The sequence below is a fragment of the Ochotona curzoniae genome, unplaced genomic scaffold (assembly GCF_017591425.1).
Source record: "Ochotona curzoniae isolate NIBS_2020 unplaced genomic scaffold, NIBS_Ocur_1.0 scaffold_1852, whole genome shotgun sequence".
Classification (NCBI taxonomy): Eukaryota; Metazoa; Chordata; class Mammalia; order Lagomorpha; family Ochotonidae; genus Ochotona; species Ochotona curzoniae.
Window position 1 is genome coordinate 28,914,145 of NW_024467087.1, and position 22,744 is coordinate 28,936,888.

General features: G+C 39.1%; 1 protein-coding gene across 6 annotated transcripts in view; it reads right to left on the reverse strand.

Moving 5' to 3' along the window:
* Window positions 1-2,912: 2,912 nt before the first annotated feature.
* The window catches only part of PAK3 (p21 (RAC1) activated kinase 3), a 267,948-nt gene continuing 248,116 nt past the window's right edge, over window positions 2,913-22,744 (reverse strand). For all 6 annotated transcript variants that reach the window (XM_040999477.1, XM_040999476.1, XM_040999475.1 and 3 more), the window contains 2 exons: window positions 6,583-6,720; window positions 2,913-3,530 (listed from right to left, as the gene is read on the reverse strand). In XM_040999477.1, the coding sequence (XP_040855411.1) occupies window positions 3,441-3,530; window positions 6,583-6,720 (228 nt within the window). In that variant the 3' untranslated portion in view covers window positions 2,913-3,440. The remainder of the gene's footprint in view (window positions 3,531-6,582; window positions 6,721-22,744) is intronic.

Sequence of the window (22,744 nt, forward strand, 5' to 3'; positions counted from 1 at the left end):
AGAAAAAAATTTTCACATAATCCCACCACTTTACCATAACTGATTTCAATAATCTGTGTTCCCAGTCTTTGTCCATATGCACATTTATTTTTACATAGCTTTAATTCCTGTTTATGTTCTTCAAAAAGGAATTGATAGAATCTCTGAGAACTGGCAGCCTCATTAGAAACAATCAATTGAGCAAAGGAATATAATTATTTACACGATCTTTGAGCTGAGAAATATCCTTTATAGACAAACATCTCGAACTATCAAAACAGTTATTCAGACAACAGGAAGCAATTTCATATTTTTTTCTTTTAGCAATGGAATGTGCTTCACAGGGGAGGGATAGATGTGAGGATCAGGTGGTTAAACTCAAATATTAGGGAGCAATTCACAAGCCTGAAAGAAATCTGAATAACACAAAGAATAAATACTTGAGTTAAATCTTCTTACACGACTTGGCCATCCAGTAGCCAAAATGGAAAGTGGACGCACAAATATTTACAATGACACATAGACGAGATCAGCAAGAACGAAGTCATTACCCACCATGGTGACTGATTTGAGGCGACAGTGTCATCCAAAAATCCTCATGGGATTATGACAACGCACCGGATCCTTGCTCCTTTAGTGTTCTCTTCTTTCTTATATAAATATTCTCTACTGTGCTTCTCACCCTTCCCTGACTTTCCCACTGCCCTATATCTATTCTCAGAACATTTTGAACTCAACATTAGATGATGTGCCCTCATTATCTCAGGACACACTAGCAACATTAAAGATCTGGTTAAACTCACCTGTGTCAAGATGAGTTTAAAAAAAAATCCAAGGAAAGGGAATAAACAATGAACAAACTCTTTGAAGTTCAAATGTACCAAACGTGAATCCTTCAGCATCATTTTTGGCACGAGAAATAGCTTTCCCTCTAATACTTATTAGCAATATACGTGACTCTCCAACATAGGGAAGGGATTTTAGAAGCTGTTTTTATTCTTAAAAATTCAAATAGATATAAATGTGTAAAAGTAATGCTGATTGAGATATACTATCAGCAAATCTTGCTACACAGGGGTGGTAAGGAAGTACCTGGCTCCTCATTGTTAATATGCTGAAGCCAAAGCATGAAGAGCAGCCATTTCTCTGCCAACGGTGATCTGAAGGATCTCTGCTCCAATGTCCCCAAAACAACAACAAAAGGCCTCCGCAACACTAATAGGTGCAAATTGTTAGCTAGGGCTTTCCAACCAAGTTTTGGGCTCTCTCCACTGACAGGACATAACCATCAGTGCAATCAGTTCCATTTGCACCCCAGTTATTTCACTGAATTCCCTGGTACTATGAGTGAGAAATGATTTTAAAATGTATTTAATTTTAAATGAAAAAATTAAGATTTATTTGTCTCTGTTTCTCTAACTCTCTCTCTCTCATTAGAGTAGTATGACATAAAAAATTTCAGGCTGAGACACCTTTTTTGCAAATTACAAGTTAGTATGTTTCCAGTTAATATTATCCTTTTTTTTTCTTATCACATTTGTTCTTTTATTCCACTGTGGACATTTTTGGGGAGTGATGTGGTCAAGCCCCTTTAAACTTTTGTAGCCTGAAGAAAACTATAGGAAACTAAAAAATCCATCACTGGTGCTGCCTCCTAAACATAAACACCTGTATTATGTGGTTAATAGAAACTGTAAAGAACGTGCTTGCATTTTAAGGAATGGGTAGATGGATGTTAGATGGACAGATGTACCTTGGCGGAGGAGAGAAGTCTGTCATTGATCTCCTTCCTCCTCTTGCTGGATGTAGATACATTCTATTCTGTTTCCTTATATGCTACAAGTCACAATGCCTTCTCCAGCACAAATTCGGTTTTCAAAGGCTTAGAGAAACAACTTTCCAAAAGTAATGAAATTGACAATACACCCAAAAAAGAAACAATCTCTTCTACACAGATACCCTCCACATAATCTTCTACTCTCACAAGAAGCAGGGAGTACCAATGGATTTTTAATGAATAGGGAATTTAATAAATGGTGAAATAGTCAAATTTTGGTATTTTCCCCAAGCCACAAAAGGAATTCAGTTGGACTGACATTTCCTAGAATATATGATCGCAAATAAAAAAAACACTTTTTAGTGAAGAGTTTTCATATCTTTGGGAACATTCTTTTGGAATTCAAAAGCTCAAGAAACTAAGCATTAAGTACAGCACACCCTGAAACAGAAGTTAGTGATACCCAGGGAAAATGATAGCAAGTACTTAGAGCTGTGGATTTGAATGTAGCTTTCACCGATTCATTTCTATTTTATTTGTAAGGTGTAAGGAATGGTCAAGGTAAATCATATTTAGCGTAGGAAATGTTGGTGGAAGGATCCATTTCCTCCTGATGTGCCTATTTTACAATGCATATGTTTCACAAACACAAGAGAGGATTAAATCAGGTCTTGTTAGCTTTGTTTACTTAATGTCCAACAAGGATTTCAGTATTATACACGTATCTTGTTTTCCTTTTGGCTCTCAGAGAAAGTTCCATCTTTGTTGAAATACAGCTTTTTCCTGTCAGGATTTCCTAGGTTCTGGACCCGGAGTCCCCCCACAGGGATGCCACAGTTTCAGTACGTGCTTCTTCAGGGCTTATGAAGGATAAAAGCTGGCTCATCTGAGATAGCCACTACTCCATAAGCATCTTTGTGGAAATTTGACAGGATTTCACCATTTGAGCTTGATTTAGATAGACAGTTTTTAAAAGCCCTTCCTCCAAATACATTGTCCTCTCTGCTTTTGGAAAATGTTTTAAAAGAAACCTTTTCCAATACAAATGCAGAAAATCAGGTACACAAACCAAGCCACCACTATAGAAGAATAAAAAACTGCAACTCTATTAGGGCATGGACTTCCACATGTTCACCCAATACTTGTTCTGTTTTTTTTATTTGTTTGCTTTTTTTCTGTTTTTATTTTTGCTTTTTTTTTCTGTTTTCTTTTTTTAAAAAAAAACGTTTTGACATTTTTTTTCTGGACATCTAATGACAATGCAAGTGAAAAACGTCACATTGGGTACGGAGTTTTGAAGGAGGTTCGAATGCGAGAGGGACTACTCTAACTTAGAAACAAACACAACACTATGAAGAGGGAGTGTGCATCTTTGAGAAACCTTTTTCTTCAAAGTGAATGCACAAAATGAGGGGATTCACTACTGGCTCTTTCGCTTCACGGTGGGAGTGACCACTAGATGGTCACTTCGACATTGCTGCCCTGTTGGGGCTGCGATTCAGGCTTACAAATAAAGTACATAATCTGAGGGAGTAGGAAAAAGGCTTTATAAGAAGTTTCTATTCATTTGAAAGTTAAGGAACCCCAAACCCATTTGACTGTCTCTTTTTCCATCTTTCCTGGAGCAGAGTTTGATTTCAGTCTTAACTCATGAGGGAGATGGTGAGGGGTAAGGCTTGCAGTCCTAGCGGCTGCTGTTCTTAATCGCTTCCTTTGCAGCAATAATCAGAGGAGTCAGGCTGGATAGAGGCTTGGCTAATTTTAAAAATGGATGCTGCAAGACAAGGGGAAAAAAACACAGGAATTATTGGAATTGCTTTACATTTTCAAACAGTCCATTTTCATTAAAATGTATTTTGAGCACTCACACATGATCCAATTAAAACATGGTTTTGCTCTTGTCCCTCCAACGTTTTGGGAAACTAACTAGCACACTGCTAAACTCTAAGTAGAGATCTTGGAAACAGCCACCGTATTCACAATGTTATTTCTTTGCTTAAGATTTTTATTAACAATCATTGCACACATTTATGGGCTACCTGTGATATTTCAGTACACATATCTAGTGTGTGATCAAAAGAGATGATCAGGACCTGGTGCGATAGCCTAGTGGCTAAAGCCCTTGCCTTGCACACTCTGGGATTAGACCAGTTCTAATCCCAGTGGACTTGCTTCCCATCCAGCTCCCTGCTTGTGGCCTGGTCATTGAATTCCTTTCAGATTTCATATGCTTTTAGTTTTAACTCATCATCAGCTTTATGGAAATAACTCTCCAATCTATTATGTGATCTGATCTCTTTACAGAATGGTGGTCGAATTCTTCAATTGCCTGTTGGATATTTTCTTTAGATAGCTTTTCCATTGTATCAAATTCAACATACATAAAGTTATGTTAAAATCTACTAAACAGGGTACACACCCTTGTGTGTGATGTAAGCTACAGGAGGTGTGGAATCATAGCACCTGTACTCAGTCCTCATATCTGTTTACCATAATGACTAAATGAGGTGAGAGTCCCTTGTAAGCTACTTAGCGGTGAAGAAATGCTACCCTGTACATCCATTATCACTTGCCTATTTTATAAAACGGAACACAAGCACTTGGTTTAATATTTTAATGTGACTTTTGTCTTTCTGTCCCTAATGTTCTGCATGAAATGAGTTACCAACCATTTTTTCCCTAATGTCTCTTACATTTATCTCTTGTTTTTTCTAACTCAAGCCTAATCAACTTAAGCTCATACCATGTACTTCCAGAATAACCTTCTTATAAAAGCTTTTATCATGTTTGTCCCTCAGGTACATTCAGAACTTTAACAGTACTTACAGACAAAATTTATAACCTAATGTTCAAAGTCCTCTGCGGTATTAACTCTGGTAGCTGCCAGCTCCTTACTTTAGCTACACTTTAGAGTTCCATTTCCTTAAGTATTTCTTGCCCAGCTTTGGCCGTACGGACGCACTTGCATCTGAAACCCTTTCTCTTCTATTCCAACTGCTGAAACAGATCTGTACTTCAAGGCCCAGTGGGCCTCTTTCCTGTTCACAGACGTTTCCTGCCCGTCCTAGTCAACAGAGCTATTTCTCTAACCAATCCTGTTATGTACTATTTGAACAGCCACTGGGTTTGAATGAGTTTCTAAATAGCCTTCTGTTAACTTTTTTGTGTTTATCCAGAAAGATTGTGACATTCTTGAGAGCAGGAGTCAGGCTTTTCATGGGGTTTTGTATCACCCACCATGCTTATGCTGAGAAAAAGTGAGTCCCATACATACCAACTGATGGATAGAGAATAATCTTAAACCATAGATAAAGGCACACAGATATCCAAGGGACGTGTCTAATGGTGTGAATGTCAAATATCTCTCCTTTGAATCTCTAAAGATGGGCAAGTACAGATTACTTTCAAAGAATGCAGTTAGACTTAAGAACTTATTGATGTATAATGATTATTGATTACTAGGATAAAATGAAAAGATTCAACAAAACCATTGATTTCAACTCAAAATACAGTTTTGCATCAGTTATCTGACTAATTTATACTAAAGTATTATTGGGGGATGACTTAGCTAGATAATGAATTTAATGATTTCTTTACCTGTAGAACTACATCACAAGAATCCATGCCTTTGCCCTTCCCCTCTGCCCCATGAAATGGCATAACAGGAATGTGTATAAGGGTGAGCATGAGAGTTGGCAGGAAGAGAGAAAAGATGTGGAAATGAAACCCTCAGAAATTGTTTTCTCTCATCTATAATTTGTGATGGGGTTAACCAGAGGATCAACAAAGGGCCTTTCCAGCTTTGCCAAATTTTGATGCCTCCGATCATCTATGAAATGATCACAGGTAGCAGAAAGGAGATGTTGTGTAGCTTCTTCAATTCCTCCAAATATGTTTAAACCAGGTGATTTTTGTTGGGAACAGACTTCGTTGAGACGGCTACAACAGTCTGAATCTTTGGTTAATACTATATATAAGCAAATGTCATATCTTTAGTTAGCTGATGTGATCAAAATTACAGAAAGAAGAGCGATCACCATTCTTTGATGTGAAAGAGTTTGCTACATGTCCCCGAGAAACAGTCCCCAGTTGTGACGTTATATGTGTTGTAATCCTGATTTAGGTGTGATGTGTGGGGAGAAAAATCATCCAGTCCAAGGCTCAGAGCCCATCTCACCCATTCAAGAGCTGTGTGTCTCAGTTTCCACATCTTTTAAAACAGACATTAACATTCACCCCATATAGTTGTTGTAAGAATTAAACGAAATATTTTATGTAAAGACTTTGGCATGGAATAAACATTGACTGGCATACATGCTAATCATGAGAGCTGTAAAAGGACAAATGGTTGCAGAGGCATTTCACCACTGGATGGTACTCACCTATGCAAGCAGGTACCTGGCATTTGATATACCAAAGAGTATCCAATGCATAAAGGGACTTTAACCAGTAAAGCATTAGAGTAACAAATGCTATGAAAATAATTACATAATTACGTAGAGAATTACCTCCTCCCCAGAACACCCCTGCATATAACATCCAGGGGACATAAGTAAAGTTTAGAACAAACAGAAACACCAGAGGGTCACACTGGTGACCTTAAAATAAAGAATCCAGAAAGAACAAGAGTGATGTCTTACCAACAGAAAGAAGACATAATAATCAACCACGTATTTGAGGTATGCTCATACGTATGTGCCTGTGGTCAAAATCTAATTGTAATATTCTGAGCCTAACTAAATAGCTCATAACTCCCTTACTATTACACGTTGATGTGAAAAATGTTAATATAATTACTGTTCGTAATTGTCTTATTTTATTATTACCTGCAAAAGTTCCTTGGCAGATCCTCGCCTATCCACATCCATCTCAAGACAACGATTTAAAAAGTCACGGAATACAGCTGACAGTCTCTCAGGATTCTGGAGCTCTGGGGTTCCATTAGTGGCTATCAGATATAATGCCTATAGAAAAAGGTTCAAAAAAAATTCAGTAAATGCATATTGGGATCATGGTGGGAACAGCTGGCACAAGTCCAGTTACTTCTGCTTAAAAATCCCACTTTAAATAAAATTGACATCTATTTCAAAGTTTCTGTAGCATTTACAAGTTGTTAATCTTGACAGTAACTGATAGCAACTTGATAGATGAGAACAAAATCCACCCTTTAAAACACAAACCTGGAAAGTAAGGTTATAAAATAAAGTTGTAAGAGTTGAGCCAAGAAAAATGCATATTTGATTATGTGTGATTAAGCACCTAGGAAATTAAGCCAAAGGATTAATTCTGTGAATGCATTATTCTAAAGAGTTGGGGAACAACTGCACATCCAATCACGTTGACCTGAATATAACCTCGGCAAAGTGAAACAGAAAAGTGACTGCAATTTGCCAAGTTCTTATCTTGTTTTAATAATATTTGTGAACAGATATGGGATGAAGAAAGAAGATGATAGAATTACTGAGTACAAAGAATGAGAGAATAGCGATGTCTTCATGAGAGACAAACTGTACGGCCAAGAACTCAAATGCTTTCGTGCCATGGCAACTGAATCGCTACTTATTTTAATTAGATTTCCCATGAAGATTTCCTTATGAGAGTAAACACGAAAAAACTGATTTTAGTAGCCTTGGAACCCAACAATTATGTATCTGATATTAAAAGTGTAAGTTACTACTAATTGTATGTACATCTCAGAGGTTTTTGTTGTGTGAGGTCACAACCAAGTGTAGTAACAAGATTACGATCCCTAACCTTAAAGACAGAGGGTTGGACTTTGGGCCATGATTAATTCACATAGGTAAATTCATCCTTTGAAGGTTCTTAAGAGCCATGAAAATGTTGGCCTCCCTGAAGAGTATCCAATGCATACCAGGTATTGGATACTGGGAATTCAAAAATAAATAATAGAGTGACTTTGCTTCCAAAGATCACAGAATTTAGTGAGGGAAAGAAGCATTCAAAGGAGTTAAAATACACAGTGAGAAAAGAGCTAATAAAAGGATTTAGAGTTGAACAAAGGATGAAAATTTACATCAGAGTTCAGAGAAGGCTTCAGAGAGGAGTTTGGCATTTGAACAGCATCTTTAAGGATAATATAGGAATTTCCTTTGGAGATGCTGTCAACAGGGTTATGCTTGCTCATGTGACCAGTCCCATAAATGTTAGAAAGACATGTTCCTTCCAGAATCTGCATGAGTTTTACAGCAAGTTAATATCACCCCCTCTTTCCCAACAATGGATCATATTATTATTACAAATATCTTCATCAAATTCCTTTTGCAGGCCAATTTTCATCAGCTGGTGAGGACATGTCTTTCCAACAACTGTCATAGCTGGATCAAGAAGGAACAAGAAGGAACAAGAAGGATGATCAAATGTATCGGCTCTGTTATGTGACATGAAACAAAATCATGGAGAGGGGCTTGTTGAACGTGGGGTTCATGAGCCACCCCAAGAGTTTCTAATTCAGCAAATCTGGCGAGAGCCCAAAGAATTGACTTTCTATCAAGTGCTCTGTTAATGCAGATGGTGCTTGGGCTACACTTTGAGAACTGCTTTAATCTTTCCAACTAATCAAGAGATGGCTTAAGCAAGAGATTTGCAGAATTATTTGCACAATAGAATCACCTGAAGAAATTCCAAAACTCTCCATGTTCAGGTCTCATTGTCAGACTGATTAACAATCTCTGGGAGAGAAATGCTTCCAGGTGGGAAGCTGTGTAGGTGATTCCACTCTGCAGGTACATGAACTCTTAGCTGGAGATCAGCAGTTGAATCCAGAGTTGACTCCGAATCTCTGCCTCATTAGCACACCAAACATAAGTTACACAGTTCCACAGACGGAGATGCTCTTGCATAATGATGTGAGAATTAAAATGTCAGGTGCTTGTATAGAATTCAATGAACTCTTTGGATCCCTCCCCATCATTAAAACAATCCACACATAAATCCATTTGTATCCAAAGGCACACTTTTCGTCTCCCTTTTCTTCTGTTGTTTAGACATTTTCATTCATTTATTTTTAATTTATGAGAGAGACAGAGACAAGCATCTCCCATCCAGTGGATCACTCCCCAGATGTCCGTAATAGCCGGGTCTGGGCCAGACTGAAGTCAGAGCCAAGGAATATAATCCAGATCTCCCACATGGGTAATAGGGGCCCACATATCTGAGCAATCATCTGCTGCCTCCCAGGAATAAGCATTAGTAGGAAGTTGGAATCAATAGGGAATGGAGCTGGGACTTGAATCCTGGCACCCTGTTATGCGTTCAAGACTTAGATAGTTGCCTTTTAACTGCTAGGTCAATTGTCACTTTCCTTCTCTCTTTCCTTTTAATTTTCTAAAAGTTTATTTCTTTGGAGAGAGAGAGACAAATAGAAAGAAAATCTTCCATCTGTTGATTCACTCATGAAGTGGCTGCAACAGTCAAGGCCAGGCCAGGTGGAAGCGTTAGCAACTCCTGAGACTGTTGTGTGGTGACGGGGCCCCAGCACTTGGGTCATCATTTTCTCCATCCCAGGTGCACTAGCAGGAGGCTTCATCAGAATCAGAGCATTTTGGATTTGAATCAGATGGAAGATTAATGTGCTGTGCCATAATCTCTGGCCTTCTTATTTTGATTTTAAATTCCTTCATTGAGTAAACAAGATTAAATTACAGCTATTAGGATTTTCATAGTGACAACTCCTGTCTTGACAAAAAAGGAGATGGGGTAGAAAAAGTATATGCAAACTGCTTCACAGAATTTCTGATCTGGCTAAACTAAGATGATGTAAAACCAGAACAGATACATTAAGTTTAGACAATGTTCTTGGACAAGTCATACTTGTCCTTACAAACCATTACATGCCTTTCTTAGAGAACTGGTTGCTGCAAATCACATTTATTGCCTAGTCCTAAATCCCTCTTTTTAAAAAATAATAATTCATTTTTACGTAGTTGAGAGTGATGCATGCCCATGTAGACCATCAAGTAGGGTGGAGAACATCCAGGAATGTGGGAAAATGGATGAGATAATTGCCTCCAATCTCATCTTTTTCTTCCTGTATCTGGGGAAAGTGGGGAAAGAAGGGGAGAGGGCTGTTTCCAGCAGCCCAACTGCATCAGTACCCAGGGATGGGGATAGTCATCTGATGTCATCCCAGGATCCCCAATGTGGAGCATGTTCTGAGAGTGCTGCTTAAGTGGTTTCGATTGTTTTGTTTTGTTTTGTTTTTGAGATGCTGTTGATTTCATTGCTCCAAGGATGAGGAAATCCTTCCAAGGTCTAGTTGCCAATATCGTCCACCTAAGAGTCTTGATTAACCTAGATATTTGCTGTCAAAGCTTGACTGGGAGATCTGTCCAATTTTTTCTGCCCCCTGTGGTACTAGACATCCTCTGCAGGCCTCAATGAACTGGCTGTCATGTCCTCCAAGAGCATCTTGGCATGTTGTCAATTTCACAGGCCTCAGTAACCATGGAGACCCATTCTGACACATGCACTTAAGACGCTGTGATTTTTCACCATGGTTGGAGTTCTGAGTCTAGTGATCCAGTTGTGGGGACCGGGGGATCCCAAAGAAACCTCACCAGAGGTAACCACAACCTGATTCCTATGTGTGCCAGCTAGTGTGGAGTCCAGCTCAGTCCATCCCCTACATCAGCCTACATACACAATGGTGGCTGTAGTTATCCGGTCAGTTCTGTGTCAGTTCAGTGGATGCTATGGCCCAGACAAACTCCACCCATCACACACTCAGCCCTCATGCACACTAGTGGGAACTGCAGCTTAGTTGGAGTGACCCCCTAAAACCTCACTAGACCTGCTTTTGCCATCAGATGGTGTAGCCTGACTTGGCCTGGCCTGCTCCCCTTCCCAGCTCTCATTGGTGGGTACTGCAGCCTAGACCTGCCAAGCCTGTTCTCATCCGTGGCTTTCATGCAAACTAGTAGGCGTGATAGCCTAGCCTAGCCCATCGTGGCCTGTACCCCACCCTGGCTCCCATGCATGCCAGTGTGCTATGATTTGAACAGGCCCTGCCCAGAACTACTCCCACATTTACTGTCAAGTCAAGCTGCCTTGCCTGGCTCAACCAACACCCAGCCCTGACTCATGTGTTCACCCTGAAGGAGCTATGGCTCGCCAGGAGAGTTCCCCAACTAGGTCCACTCCCACACCCAGATCTCATGTGTGCCAGGTAGGGATATTAGACCCTTACCTGGTACAGTCTGCCCCTAGTGTTAGCCTTTGTGTGTGCTGGTGGATGCTGTGGCCTGGTCTACCCTACACCCAATTCTTGGGTATGAGTGTGGGTGCTACAGCCTGAACGAGCTAGACCTGTTCCCAACACCAGTGCTTTTAAGTGTTGGTGAGTTCCATGGTCATGCCTATTTCAGCCCATTACCACCTTCAGCCCTCAAGCAAATCAGCTGGTATGGCAGTCCCACAGGGGTGTGAGCCCACAAATCCCCCATAGAACCTGCTCCCAGACCTTGCTCTCTCATGAGCTGGTGAGAGTCACCGCCCAGCCTAATATGGCCAATACCCTGCCCTGACACTCACTGGTGGGTATGGTTGAGCCCTACCAGGCAGGGCTTTCATGTGCACTGGTAGGCACTGGGCAATACCAACCCCTTATGTGGGCAGGTGTATTGGTTGGCCCCCAAAATTTCTTCCAGTTTCCCTCCTCTAAACTACCTGGTCTCAGATTCCTCATTTACCTACAAGTGTAGTAGTCTGGTGGAAGTCCCAGAAGTCACTCCTCACTTGTCACGTTCTCCCTTATCATTCCCTCCCTCCCACACATCTCCAGATCTGTTTATTTGAGCTATCCACAGCCCCCCATGACCATGAGTGTGCAGATCCCCAAGCCCAGTTCTCTGGCGGTGTGCTGTGCCAGCCTGGGTCCTTACCTGCCTAGCCAGTGCCTGCTCATGCTCACATGTGGGTCTCCCAACCCTGTCTAATGGTGTGCAGGCATTTGTCCCCACACAGCTTTACAAAAAAAAAAAAAAAAAAAAAGAAAGAAAGAAAGAAAGAAAGAAAAGAAAATATAATAGGTGACTATGCTGGCTCACTGCTATAGTTAACACAAATTTGGCATTAACCAGGCCCAGGATGCCCGCAGCTATTAGCTGTTTTCCTCCCAAGAGTGTAACACTTGCCTAGGTACAATGCAACCTAGGCAGTTGCCCATAGCTGTGGCTAAACCCCTCTTATTTCAGCTGGCTACAACTCCTCCCAATTGTTTTTGCTTGCCTTTTTTATCCCCCTTGGACTAACTCCAGAGCTAAACATACTTAATTTCCTCATTTCTCCCATTTACCTGGACCTTTCCCCTTTCCCTAGGTCTGTAAGCATAGTGTACTGTCTTCATTTTCTCACCTTTATTTCTTAATTTTCAGTTAAATATATTCTATTCTTCTTCCTCCAAGTACATACAGTTTTTCTACCAAAATCCCTCTCAACTCTCTTCAATTCTTGCCTCTTTTTTCATTCAATTTATGAATTAAAAAAATTGACCTTAACCATGCTTGTTAGGCCTGAGTTGTTCAAGTGATACAGTGCATTAAGAGAAAAGAAAGCCCTGTAATTTGAAGTAAATTCAGAAGTAATAAGGAACAAAGGCCACGGACCTCTAGAGTGCTTCAAGGAAAACAATTCTCTTCAGAATTTCTCCAAAAAAATCTGGTGGTGTTTTGTGTTGGGAGATTTGGGCTGATGGTAGGGTACTTCGGTTGGTAAGTTAACAGTTAACTCCTGCACTGGTTAATTAGCTTTGATTTGTGTCCACTCTCTCATTCCCAAATCTGGAAATCAAATGAAAGTTGGTCTTTCATTAAATAAATATATCATGCTTTTCGTGTTTAAAAATTCTTCACATATATTATTTCAAAGCTTGCATATCAGTTCCTTATGTGGATGCACCAATAATTGCTACTGTTGGGCTGATCAAAAAAATTACAATCCACATATTAAGAGAAAGGTAGAATCTGTACTGGGTCTCCTCAGTTGTTGATGCAGATGCAGTGGTCAGCATGCCCAGATGCACATGGGGCTCATGACAGCCAGCTCATCTAGGCCAGCAGAGGGTATCGAGTTTCACATCAGAGGATAGAAACCAGAACAACTCTTCTGGCAAAGCACTGGAAATAAGTCTCTGAGTGTATGGATGCACTAAGGTAGACTTTATCAATTGCTTGACCTTGGAACTCAGTCCCAAAGCAATGAAACCAACAAATTCACACAACTATCAAAGCCAGTCAGATGACAGCCTCAGAACATTCTTCCTCATATGGAGGTTTCTAAGATGACATTAAGTGGCCATCACCTACCCCTGGATGCTGAAGTAGTATGGCAACAAAGAGTGATGTCGTCACCATCCCTACCCTTTTTGTAGATACAAGAGAAAAAGGTTGGAGACATTTGTCTCACATACTGTCCCAACTATGTAAACAACATTAAAAATGAAATGAAATTTCTTTAAAAAGTTAGAAACACACAATAAGCTCTCTCTCAATGAGAGGACTACTGATGACTTAATTTTAAAATACATTTTTAAAGGTTGTTCAAATTTTCTATAATGAACATGATTACTTTCATTGTTTGAAAGCCCCCAAAATATTACTAAAAAATTAAATTTAAAAATCATTGTGTCCAATTTACATAAAAATCCTCATCTATAACTCTTTGTCTTCTTAGGATTAAACCTGCTTTTCATCATCCTTTTGAGGAAAACAAAAACCATACTATTTCTTTTTCAACTATTGTTTTTGTTTTAATTGCAACAGTTTTATGCTTAACTAATTTCCATTGTAAAAATCCACACTTTCAGTTATATTATAGGCCTTTGTGGACTGGCCTGGGAACCTAATCATTCTGTATAATGCAGAAAATGTATTTTGAGTTCTAAATAATTAACTTGAAAATGGACTTCTGGATCAAATTGTACGTGTAAGTTGGGACCAATCTTACCAAAAAAAAAAAAAAAAAAAAAAAGCTATCCACTGCCCTGTCCGGCTAATAAGGGACAAATTCAGCTAAAACCAATATGATGAAAGCAAAAAGGTCTTAGATGAAGAGATATTCAAGGGGAGTAGGTCTTGACGTGAGTGATCACATGTTGGTTTTATTTGAGTGAGTGAAAAGTCAAAGAAAACAAGTGGGCCATTAGAAATTAGACTACAGGAGTAGGAATTCACCATGACAGATAAGAGGCTCTCTGGGATGCACTGAATATCAGAGCGCCTGTGAGTTCTGTCTGTGCCTCACATTGATCTCATCTTCCCGCTAATGCATACCCTGGCAGGCAAATGAGAAACGGCAACAAATGACTCGAGTAGTTGGATCCCTGTTTACCCCATTGGATGCCTGGATTTATTCCTAACCATTTGTGGAGTACATGAGTAGCTGAGAGCTTTCTCTCATCTATTTCTGATTTTTAAAATAAAAAAAAAATCATCACACTCTATATCTCCCATCTAGATTGGTTTGTTTTTCATGTAAGTAAGAAACCAGGGAGTGATTCTTAGGGTCCTGCCCTTCCTCATCTAGCAACCTTGTCTAGCCTTTAGTACAATCACTGTACTAGGCTTTCTTAAAGATGTCTTTCATACATATCCACTCTTCTCCATTTCCGTTGCCTTGACTAGATCAGGCTTTTGGAAGCTACAATAGCCTCCTAATTGGTTTCCCTACTCAAGCCTTTTTGCCATTCAATCCATACCTTTAACAATCTTAGAAATCTACTCAAATAATTCACTTCCATGTTTTAAATATTTTGAAGGTTCCTAATGGCCCATAGTTGCAATTTTCAAACTGTGTTGCCCAAATCCCACTCAAGAACAATAAGAAGAAAAAGATATAGAAGTAAAGATTCTAGGATCCTATCCCTATACTTATTTGCTACAGAGAAATTTTGCTTTTTCTCTATTGATTTATGATTCCAAGGACTACTTCTTTGAAAGCAGGAGATCACGATTGCTGTTTGAAAACAGAACCACAAAACACAGTACGTATTTCTCAGCATGGCATGCAAAATTCCCTGTAATATGGCCCTGCTCACCTTTTTAGCTTTCATCTATTTTCACTCTAGGGCCTTTCTGTCTCTTTTCCTACACACATTCACACTGAAAAACTCACATAATATTGATACCAATTTATTACTCCTTAAGTAGAAAAGGTTTGTTCACACCTGCCTAAAATAATATCTTAACCTCCTTGGAGTGCCTGATAAACTTCTAGTTGCTTTACAGGCTCAAGTCTGAGTGGCATCTCCTTTTTAAAGTCTTCTCCATGTCTCCCAAGTAGACATGATGATGAGCACCCTAGTTTTGAGGGAGATTTTTCCTTGGCTCCAGCACTGAAGGCTTTTGGCCCTCAACCCAAGTCAACTGAGACAGTCATCCAACAGAAAGATTCCACCATTGCCCCTTTTGAATTCACATAACACTTTTCTCCCATATCAATGTTCAAATTGTAGTATGAATACCTGTTATTTGTTAATGGGGCTGCCTTCTGTCCTAGCCTGTGATTCCTTGGAAGGTAGGGCCTGTCCTGATCATCTCTAAATTTTTTAATTATTGATTCAAAAAGATGAACTAGAGCTTGCAAAGCATGCAGAAATGTATCTCACACTTCAAGGAGATGAACGTATGAGTTCAGGCAGTTATCAATAGGCCTTTCCTATTTAAGAAATGATAAATCAGCATAAATAGTATGTGAGGTTCAATAAGTGTGTGTGTGTATGTGTGTGTGTGTGTGTTTTTGGGGGGGGGTGGGAAAAAAGAGAAAAAAGGACGTAGACTGAGAAGAGAACAGATAATGGCTGGAAAAGTGAGCATGGCCAAATTATGGGGAATATCATGCTCAGAAATTTTTCCTATATTCTGTGGTCCTGTTTTCACATAGCTACAGTGACCTCTTGCTTCAAAAAAATCTTCCATGTAAACATGAATCAATAGACAAAAAAGCAAAACTTCTCTTGAATCTCAGAATAAAGGCTCAATAAATAACTTTGTTGCTGAACAAAATGGGAGCTCAAAATAAATTTAACTGCTGTGGGAACATAACAGACTGAAGTACAATATTAGAACCTGAACTATTACATATATAAGAAGATACACAAAGAATGTCAGAAGCACGTTTTCTGAGTTGAACAGGACATGCATGTGATAACTTCCGGTTACCCACTGCTCAATGTGGGAGAAGGAAGAGGGTTCCCTAAGCAGTGGACAAAGACAGAGGAAACTGTAGAAAGAGGACCACGACATGTCTGATGTTGCAAGCCCAGAGACGAAGGAGGAAGGTATAACCCTTAATGGAATTTGAATCAGAGTTCAGAAACTTGTCTTCTCTAAGTTGTACATGAGAGGTGCTCTTCATCCATCTTTTAGATCATTACCAAGCTCTGTCTTCTTTCTAAGTTCAAGCAATGCCATGGTACTTCAATAAGTTAATAGAAAATGCACCTAAATGACAGATTTATTTTGATGTGAAACATTTTGAAATCCATGAAGACCCCTCTTGTAAATGACTTTCAATTTTTTTGTACCAATATAAATTTTTAATTTCATTTCCATAAATTTTCAAAGCATTTTTCTCTAAGCCTATGACCTACTAACCCTAAGACAGTGTTAGAAATAGAAACTCTGGGGCCCAGCTAAAGTCCTCAGCTAGCATGCACCAGGATCTCATATGGGTGCCAGTTTGTGTCCTGGCTGCCCTACTTTCCATGCAGCTCCCTGCTTGTGGCCTGGGAAAGCAGTCAAAGCTGGACCAAAGCTTTGAGACCCGTGTGGGAGACCCAGAAGATCCTCTTGGCTCCTGGCTTCAGATCAGATCAGCTCTAGCCATTGTGGTCACTTGGATAGTGAATCATCTGACAGCAGATCTTGCTCCCTGTCTCTCCTCCTCTGTGTGTATCTGACGTTTCAATAAAAAATTAAATCTTACAAAAAAGAAGTATAAACTCTGGTGAAAGCAAAAATGGTGGCTCTTCATTGCAGCACACAGGTTATCTAGACATTTATTATGTTCTAGAATTCTGCATAATAATTCTAAATGTCTCATCAGTAACAGAAATATCAAAGTTCTCACTAACTCTGATATACAACTGAATTTATCTAGTACAACTAAATATAACTAACAAAAACCCCACACAGTTGAAGCAATAATTCAATTTTCCTAAGCAGTTATTGTAGAAGTTACCACAGTCCTCCAAAGTTCCCAAACAATCCATATGTACCAAATAAATTTTCATTAAGGCAGTGTTGCAACAAGGCTATTTAATTAAAAAGCTTTAGTTTGTGACTTTAGCTCATTATAACTGTTTATAAAGTTTAGGTTAAGACATTAGAGAACAAACCAAGGGAATCAACATGGAAATGTGCTAGCAACTATGAGAGGCCCCAGCACCAACATAAAGACTCATTTTACAAAGAGGATTCAGTATGCTACAAAAATCTCCTTATATGCTGAATATTTGGGATTCAAAACACATTTTCCCATGGAAATCATGTTATACACGGTGAATGAGCTCCCAGCCCAGTCCACAAAAACAATTTAACATACAATGCATGTGAGCTATAACAGCAACAGGGGTTTTAATATATATAAACACACATACATATATAATGTCCATGGGAAGTATTAATAGATATAATTAATTGAATGTTTACTATGAGTTTCTGTAAGACAGTCACTTAGTAATTCGTTGAGGTGGACTTTATTATGATTCCCAGTTAAGTGATAAAGAAATTGAGGCTTGTGGGGTAAAGGATAATACTTGTGGGTTTTGTAGCCAATCAATACAATACCACTCGAGATGTTTGTGTCTGATATTTGAGTGCCTGTGTTTGAACTCCATCTCTGCTTCTCATCCAGACTCCTGCTAATGTGCATCCTTGGAGGCAGCAGGTGATGGCTTAAGCACTTTGGTTCCTGTTATCCATACAGCAGACTCACATTCAATTTCTGGCCCCTAGCATTGGCCTCACCTAGCTTTGACTATTGTAAACTTTTGACGAGTGAACCATTGAGTGGGACGGTCACACTCTTTTTGTGTGTCATTTGGTTTTTCAAAGAGAAGAAGTCAAACAAACAATACTAATAATAAGTTGTTCAGTACTGTAAACTAATAATGAAATAATCAATATTTAATTTCAGGGACTGTGAGTCCAGAGTCCATGCTCTTGGTTATGGTACAATATCATCTAGCACTTGTGTTCTCAGTCTGGGGTAGGAATCCTAGCAGAGGCAGACAAGGCTTCTTCAAGCAATGAGGTGCATAGTGTGTAACTGAATGTTTTACTTAAGCCACCTCTACTTATGCAGAGGAAATGAATTATCTGAAGGTCAGTCATTGTCCACTTTCTGGGAAATGGGAACCAAAGAGCCAGTACACAGCTACCCAGCTGGAGGGGTTTCACTGTGTGTGTGTGTGTGTGTGTGTGTGTGTGTGTGTGTGTTTGGAGGCTTATTTGTAGTTTGTAGCCTGACTGTTGCCTTTAACCTCTTGCTATCCTGGTTTCTTTCTCAGTTCAGAATTTTCAAATAACGTTGAATGTTTTATGAGCAAGACTTGGCAATGAGTGAATACCTTATGACATAGTTTACTCATGACCTGACATTGCAGAGGTTAAAGGTCAGAGTATGTTACTGCCTCTGATATGTTCATGAAGGACCCTGACATAAGTTTTGCATTTTTTAATAAGAAGGGCATTAATAAGTCTCAATCTGTAAAAAGAAATCACTCCAGTATAATAAAGGTTTTATCTTGTACTTTGACTCAGTCCAACACTTTAGTGTGATAACTGGATAAGCAGTGTAGCCTAATGTAGCTCTCTACTTTTCTTTCACAAAAGTTTTCATCTGTCACCAAATTATTGGGGCTTTTGTTGTTTCTTAATCTCTGAAAAGCTATTTAAAATGAACCTATCCCCTAATAGGCTACTAGTAGAAGGTAATTAGATAGTGCTGATTGATTAGGTGTTAGACTAGCATTAAAGTGCTCTTTTTAAGCACAAAGGACTGACCAATGCATGTACTCGTTCTATTGTCAGAATCAATTTTGTCAGAATTAATAGTGCTTGTTAAGAAATGTGGCCCAGGGTACTGTGCCCATGAAGTAACCCTGTACAGCCAAAGTAATCCCCAAGGTTTACAACCATAAGAGATTTGGGAGTGGGAATGGGAGTAGTAGGCATGGTTACCAGAGAGGAAGGACAGAAAAATGTTGTAGGAGGTGGAGGAGAGAAGATGTGAAAAGTAGAGGAAGCAGAAAACAATAGGGCAACAAGAGTGGCAAAAGACAGTAAGAAAGAAGTTGGCTAGGGGAAGAAAGGCAGAGAAATAATGACAAGGGCTGGAGAATATGGGAAGCCAAGGGGACCTAAATCGGTTCACGTTCTCCTTATGTTGCATCTCTCTGGGCCTTTTCACACAAAATTTCTCAAAACATGATCCTATTTTACATATCAACTTGCTTATTACCCATTTTCTCTTTAAGTCAAATCTAATTTCTCAGGTACCATTTCACACTGCATATTTATTTGTGCCTCTTTCAAAATTTTAGAGTAGGATAGGACTAACTGCCTTATTCTTTGTGGCTTTTCCAAGTGGCTATACTAGGATCAAAATAATCTGATTGAGATATGATCTGTGAAATGCAAATTATTGCTCACATAATAATTTCTACTTCAATTTCATATTCAGTTAATCGACCTTGTAAACAAGAACGTGCAACATTTCCCATCACACCACAGAGTGTGGACCAAGTATTCCTGCAACAGCTTTATCACTGTCGGGGCTCTTGAGTGGACTATCAGAATTAGGTTATCAAGTTTCAAGTGCAACATATCTTATAACATGAGCATGTGTTTTTTTTCTTGGTAGTACAAGAAGGATCTTTCTACTCTATAGGATGCAGTCTGGATATGATGAGAGAAACCATCTTTGAGCTTCTTTCTGAAGATAGCTTACATTCAAACCAAGATGCCTTTTTTTTTCTACCTATAGCCAAAGCAAACAAATTTAGTACAGGGAACCTAAACCTTCTGCCCTTCATTTAACCAAATCATGTGTGACTGCTGAATATAGAAAGTTAATTATGGAGAAACTGTTCTGGGTGAAACAAGAAAGGAAAGGAAAAGGGGTGGGAAGAGGAGAAAGAAAGAAAAAGAGAAAATAAAGCTACAGCAAAAGCCTGGCATGAGTCCTGGGATAATGTTAAAACTTATTTTCTCAGCTACTGAGCTAAGGTTGCCTTTAATCAATTTAACTTTTTTTTTTTCCTGCTGGGACACCTCAGTGCATTCTATTTTCAGAATGCAAAGGGTTTTCTAAAACAACATTGCAACACAGTTGGAAAAGATAAAGCTCAAAATGACCCCGAAGTTACAAATTGCTTTTATCAAGAAAACTCTTACTTTTCTCATTTTTAAAAGCACAGATTTCAAAGGCCATATGATTTTACATGTGAATGAACACGTCAGTGGACAAACGTTATTCCACCCCATGATTTGACTTTTCAGAATGAACTTTGATCTAACTCTTGTTACAGGTACAGCATCTGTGAGGGTAGGACACACACACACACACACACATACACACATGCACCCTTACTCTAATCCTAAACCATGTTGTAAGGACTATGAGGAATGATAACAGTAGGAAAAAGAAATATCCATCTTGGTCAACAGGAGGTTTCCAGTTCCCACATTTTTAAACTTTCTTTCCTTCTTCTTTGCATGGTCAGAGTTTCTTAGATTTAGTTTGCTGTGGAATCAATTTCTCCTTTGGCTGCCTCCTGGGTCATAACTCAAGAGTTTGAGCTGTCTGCTTCTGAATTACAATCTAAATGAGACTTGCAGCTTTCTTATGGCTAAATCCCATTTTCCTATGCTGAATTCCTGACAACCAATGATTCTTAAGACCCATCTATCTTTGACAGGCAATTTTTTTTTCTAATTGAAAAAAATCTGTTACTGTTCCATGATTATTTTAGTTGTAGTTGTCCCAATTTGCCCCTCCTTGTAGGCATAGGTTTGCCCTCAAAGCAGGAGTGTCAACAAACCATCAATAAACGTTGCTGTATCGTAGAGGCTTATGGAAAAAGAAGGGAATGCTCCCAGTTCTTTCTGAAATGCATTCAAAACAATATTGACTGAGTGTGAGCAAAGTATGCTTGCTTCTCTGGCGCTCAGGAAGTTTATGTCTGACTTTAATTCCAAATGAGCACGCGCCATCAAACCCAGACATTCCAGTGCACGGCACAGGTTCCAGTGGTTGGAGGAAGCTAGAAGCACTTTGGCCCTTGGTTGCTGTTTGTCAGTTGCTAGACCTTCTCTTACTCTGCTTAACTTCTCTTCCTAGATATACAAGCTAACTAGAATTTTCCTTTTCCTGTAATGAAAAGTAAAAATAACTAACATTGGTATGAGTAGCTAGCCTCTTGGCATAGACTACAGGTCTGAAGTTAGGTTTCTGCCACTCCCTTCTCATGGGCCATACAGGTAACACACCCCTCATCATGAGTGCTCAGATTTGATGGTTTTAGTAGGTACTAATATATGCTAGGTACTCAGGCAGCAGCTTGTACATTTAATAAAGAGCTCCATTTTCAAGGAATGTAACATTGAAAAGGAAAAATAGCATTTCATAGGGGTGTATACTGAACTAACATCATGTCTTTTTTGATAGCATTTTTCTACTAGAAAATGAGAGAATAACCTCCAGTGCAGCAAGATTCCAATATGGCTTTGATAGAGTTATTTTTAATTTTTTGGAAGAACTAGAGATATGTGAACAGAATGACAGAATATTATTATTTAGTTGAACACTCAAAGAGGTGCAAAGGAGATTTTTTTTTTTTCATTCCAAACAGTGTTCTGTAAAGGGCTCGCCACATAGCTTTGTATTTGGCCTACTCCTCTAAGATGGGAACTTAGTGTTTCTTGTTCTTAAAGCTCTAGAGGAGATTCTACAATACACCTGAGAGGAAAATCACAGGTGCAGAATCTGTGATTGAAATATTCTACTGCAGCTCACGTGTAGCACTGTTACCACTGTCTCACAGTGATCACATCTTTGCTGCAGCTTAGTAGACCATTAAAACAAGGACACTTAAAGCTCGTTTTGCCTTAGATCAATGTTTGGAAAATTACGGATAACAAAGGATTCCAAAAGCTCTAGTACAGACTTCAAAGTGGATGCCAATGAGATCCAGCCTGGATACCAAACTCCCATCAGAGCCTGTTGCTAAAAACTTTGTGTGAAAGACAAGCTAATAAAGAGTCAGTGCCCTGTTTCTGAGAAAGAAAACAAGTTTTGTTTCACAAAACTGATTGTGCCTTCTTATTTAGAAGTAGCTCATTGTCATCACAAGTTTTTAAAAGCTAAACCTTTGGTGATCAAAATCTGAGATTAGCAGAGTATCAACACTGATACACAGATTCAAAGGGGAAGTTTGGTTTTTAACCCTAATCACTTGTGCAAATAGGAAGAATAAAGCACATTAAGGGAGGCTGCACTAAAAATGTCCACGGGTCACAGAACAACATGTCCAAGGTCAATTCTATTGAGTGCAAAGATTTTAGGCAGTCGGGGATGATAAGAAGTTTGTCTCCCCTGTCTCTGGAATGGTACCAGCCTTGTAACATCCGTGCAGTTAATAACTCTCGACCCTTAAAAAGCATTTTATGAACAAATTAGGTCAATTAGTACAAAGCAATTCACATTTAGAAAATCCCCAACCACTTTGCAGCTAGGGGGACAAGCTACATAATTCTCGGCATCAATATGTTAACAGGTGATATCCATTGAGTTTTTGTTCAGTTGGAACTGACACAACAGACACAAAAAATCACAGCAAGATGCAAACCACCTTGAAATGTGTAACCCAAGACTTTACCTTGAACCTCTCCTGCTCAGTGTTCCCTGTCCACAGTAATTATATTGAGTTGTACAAAACCCTTCTTAATGGGAAGGAGATGCAGCTGGTAT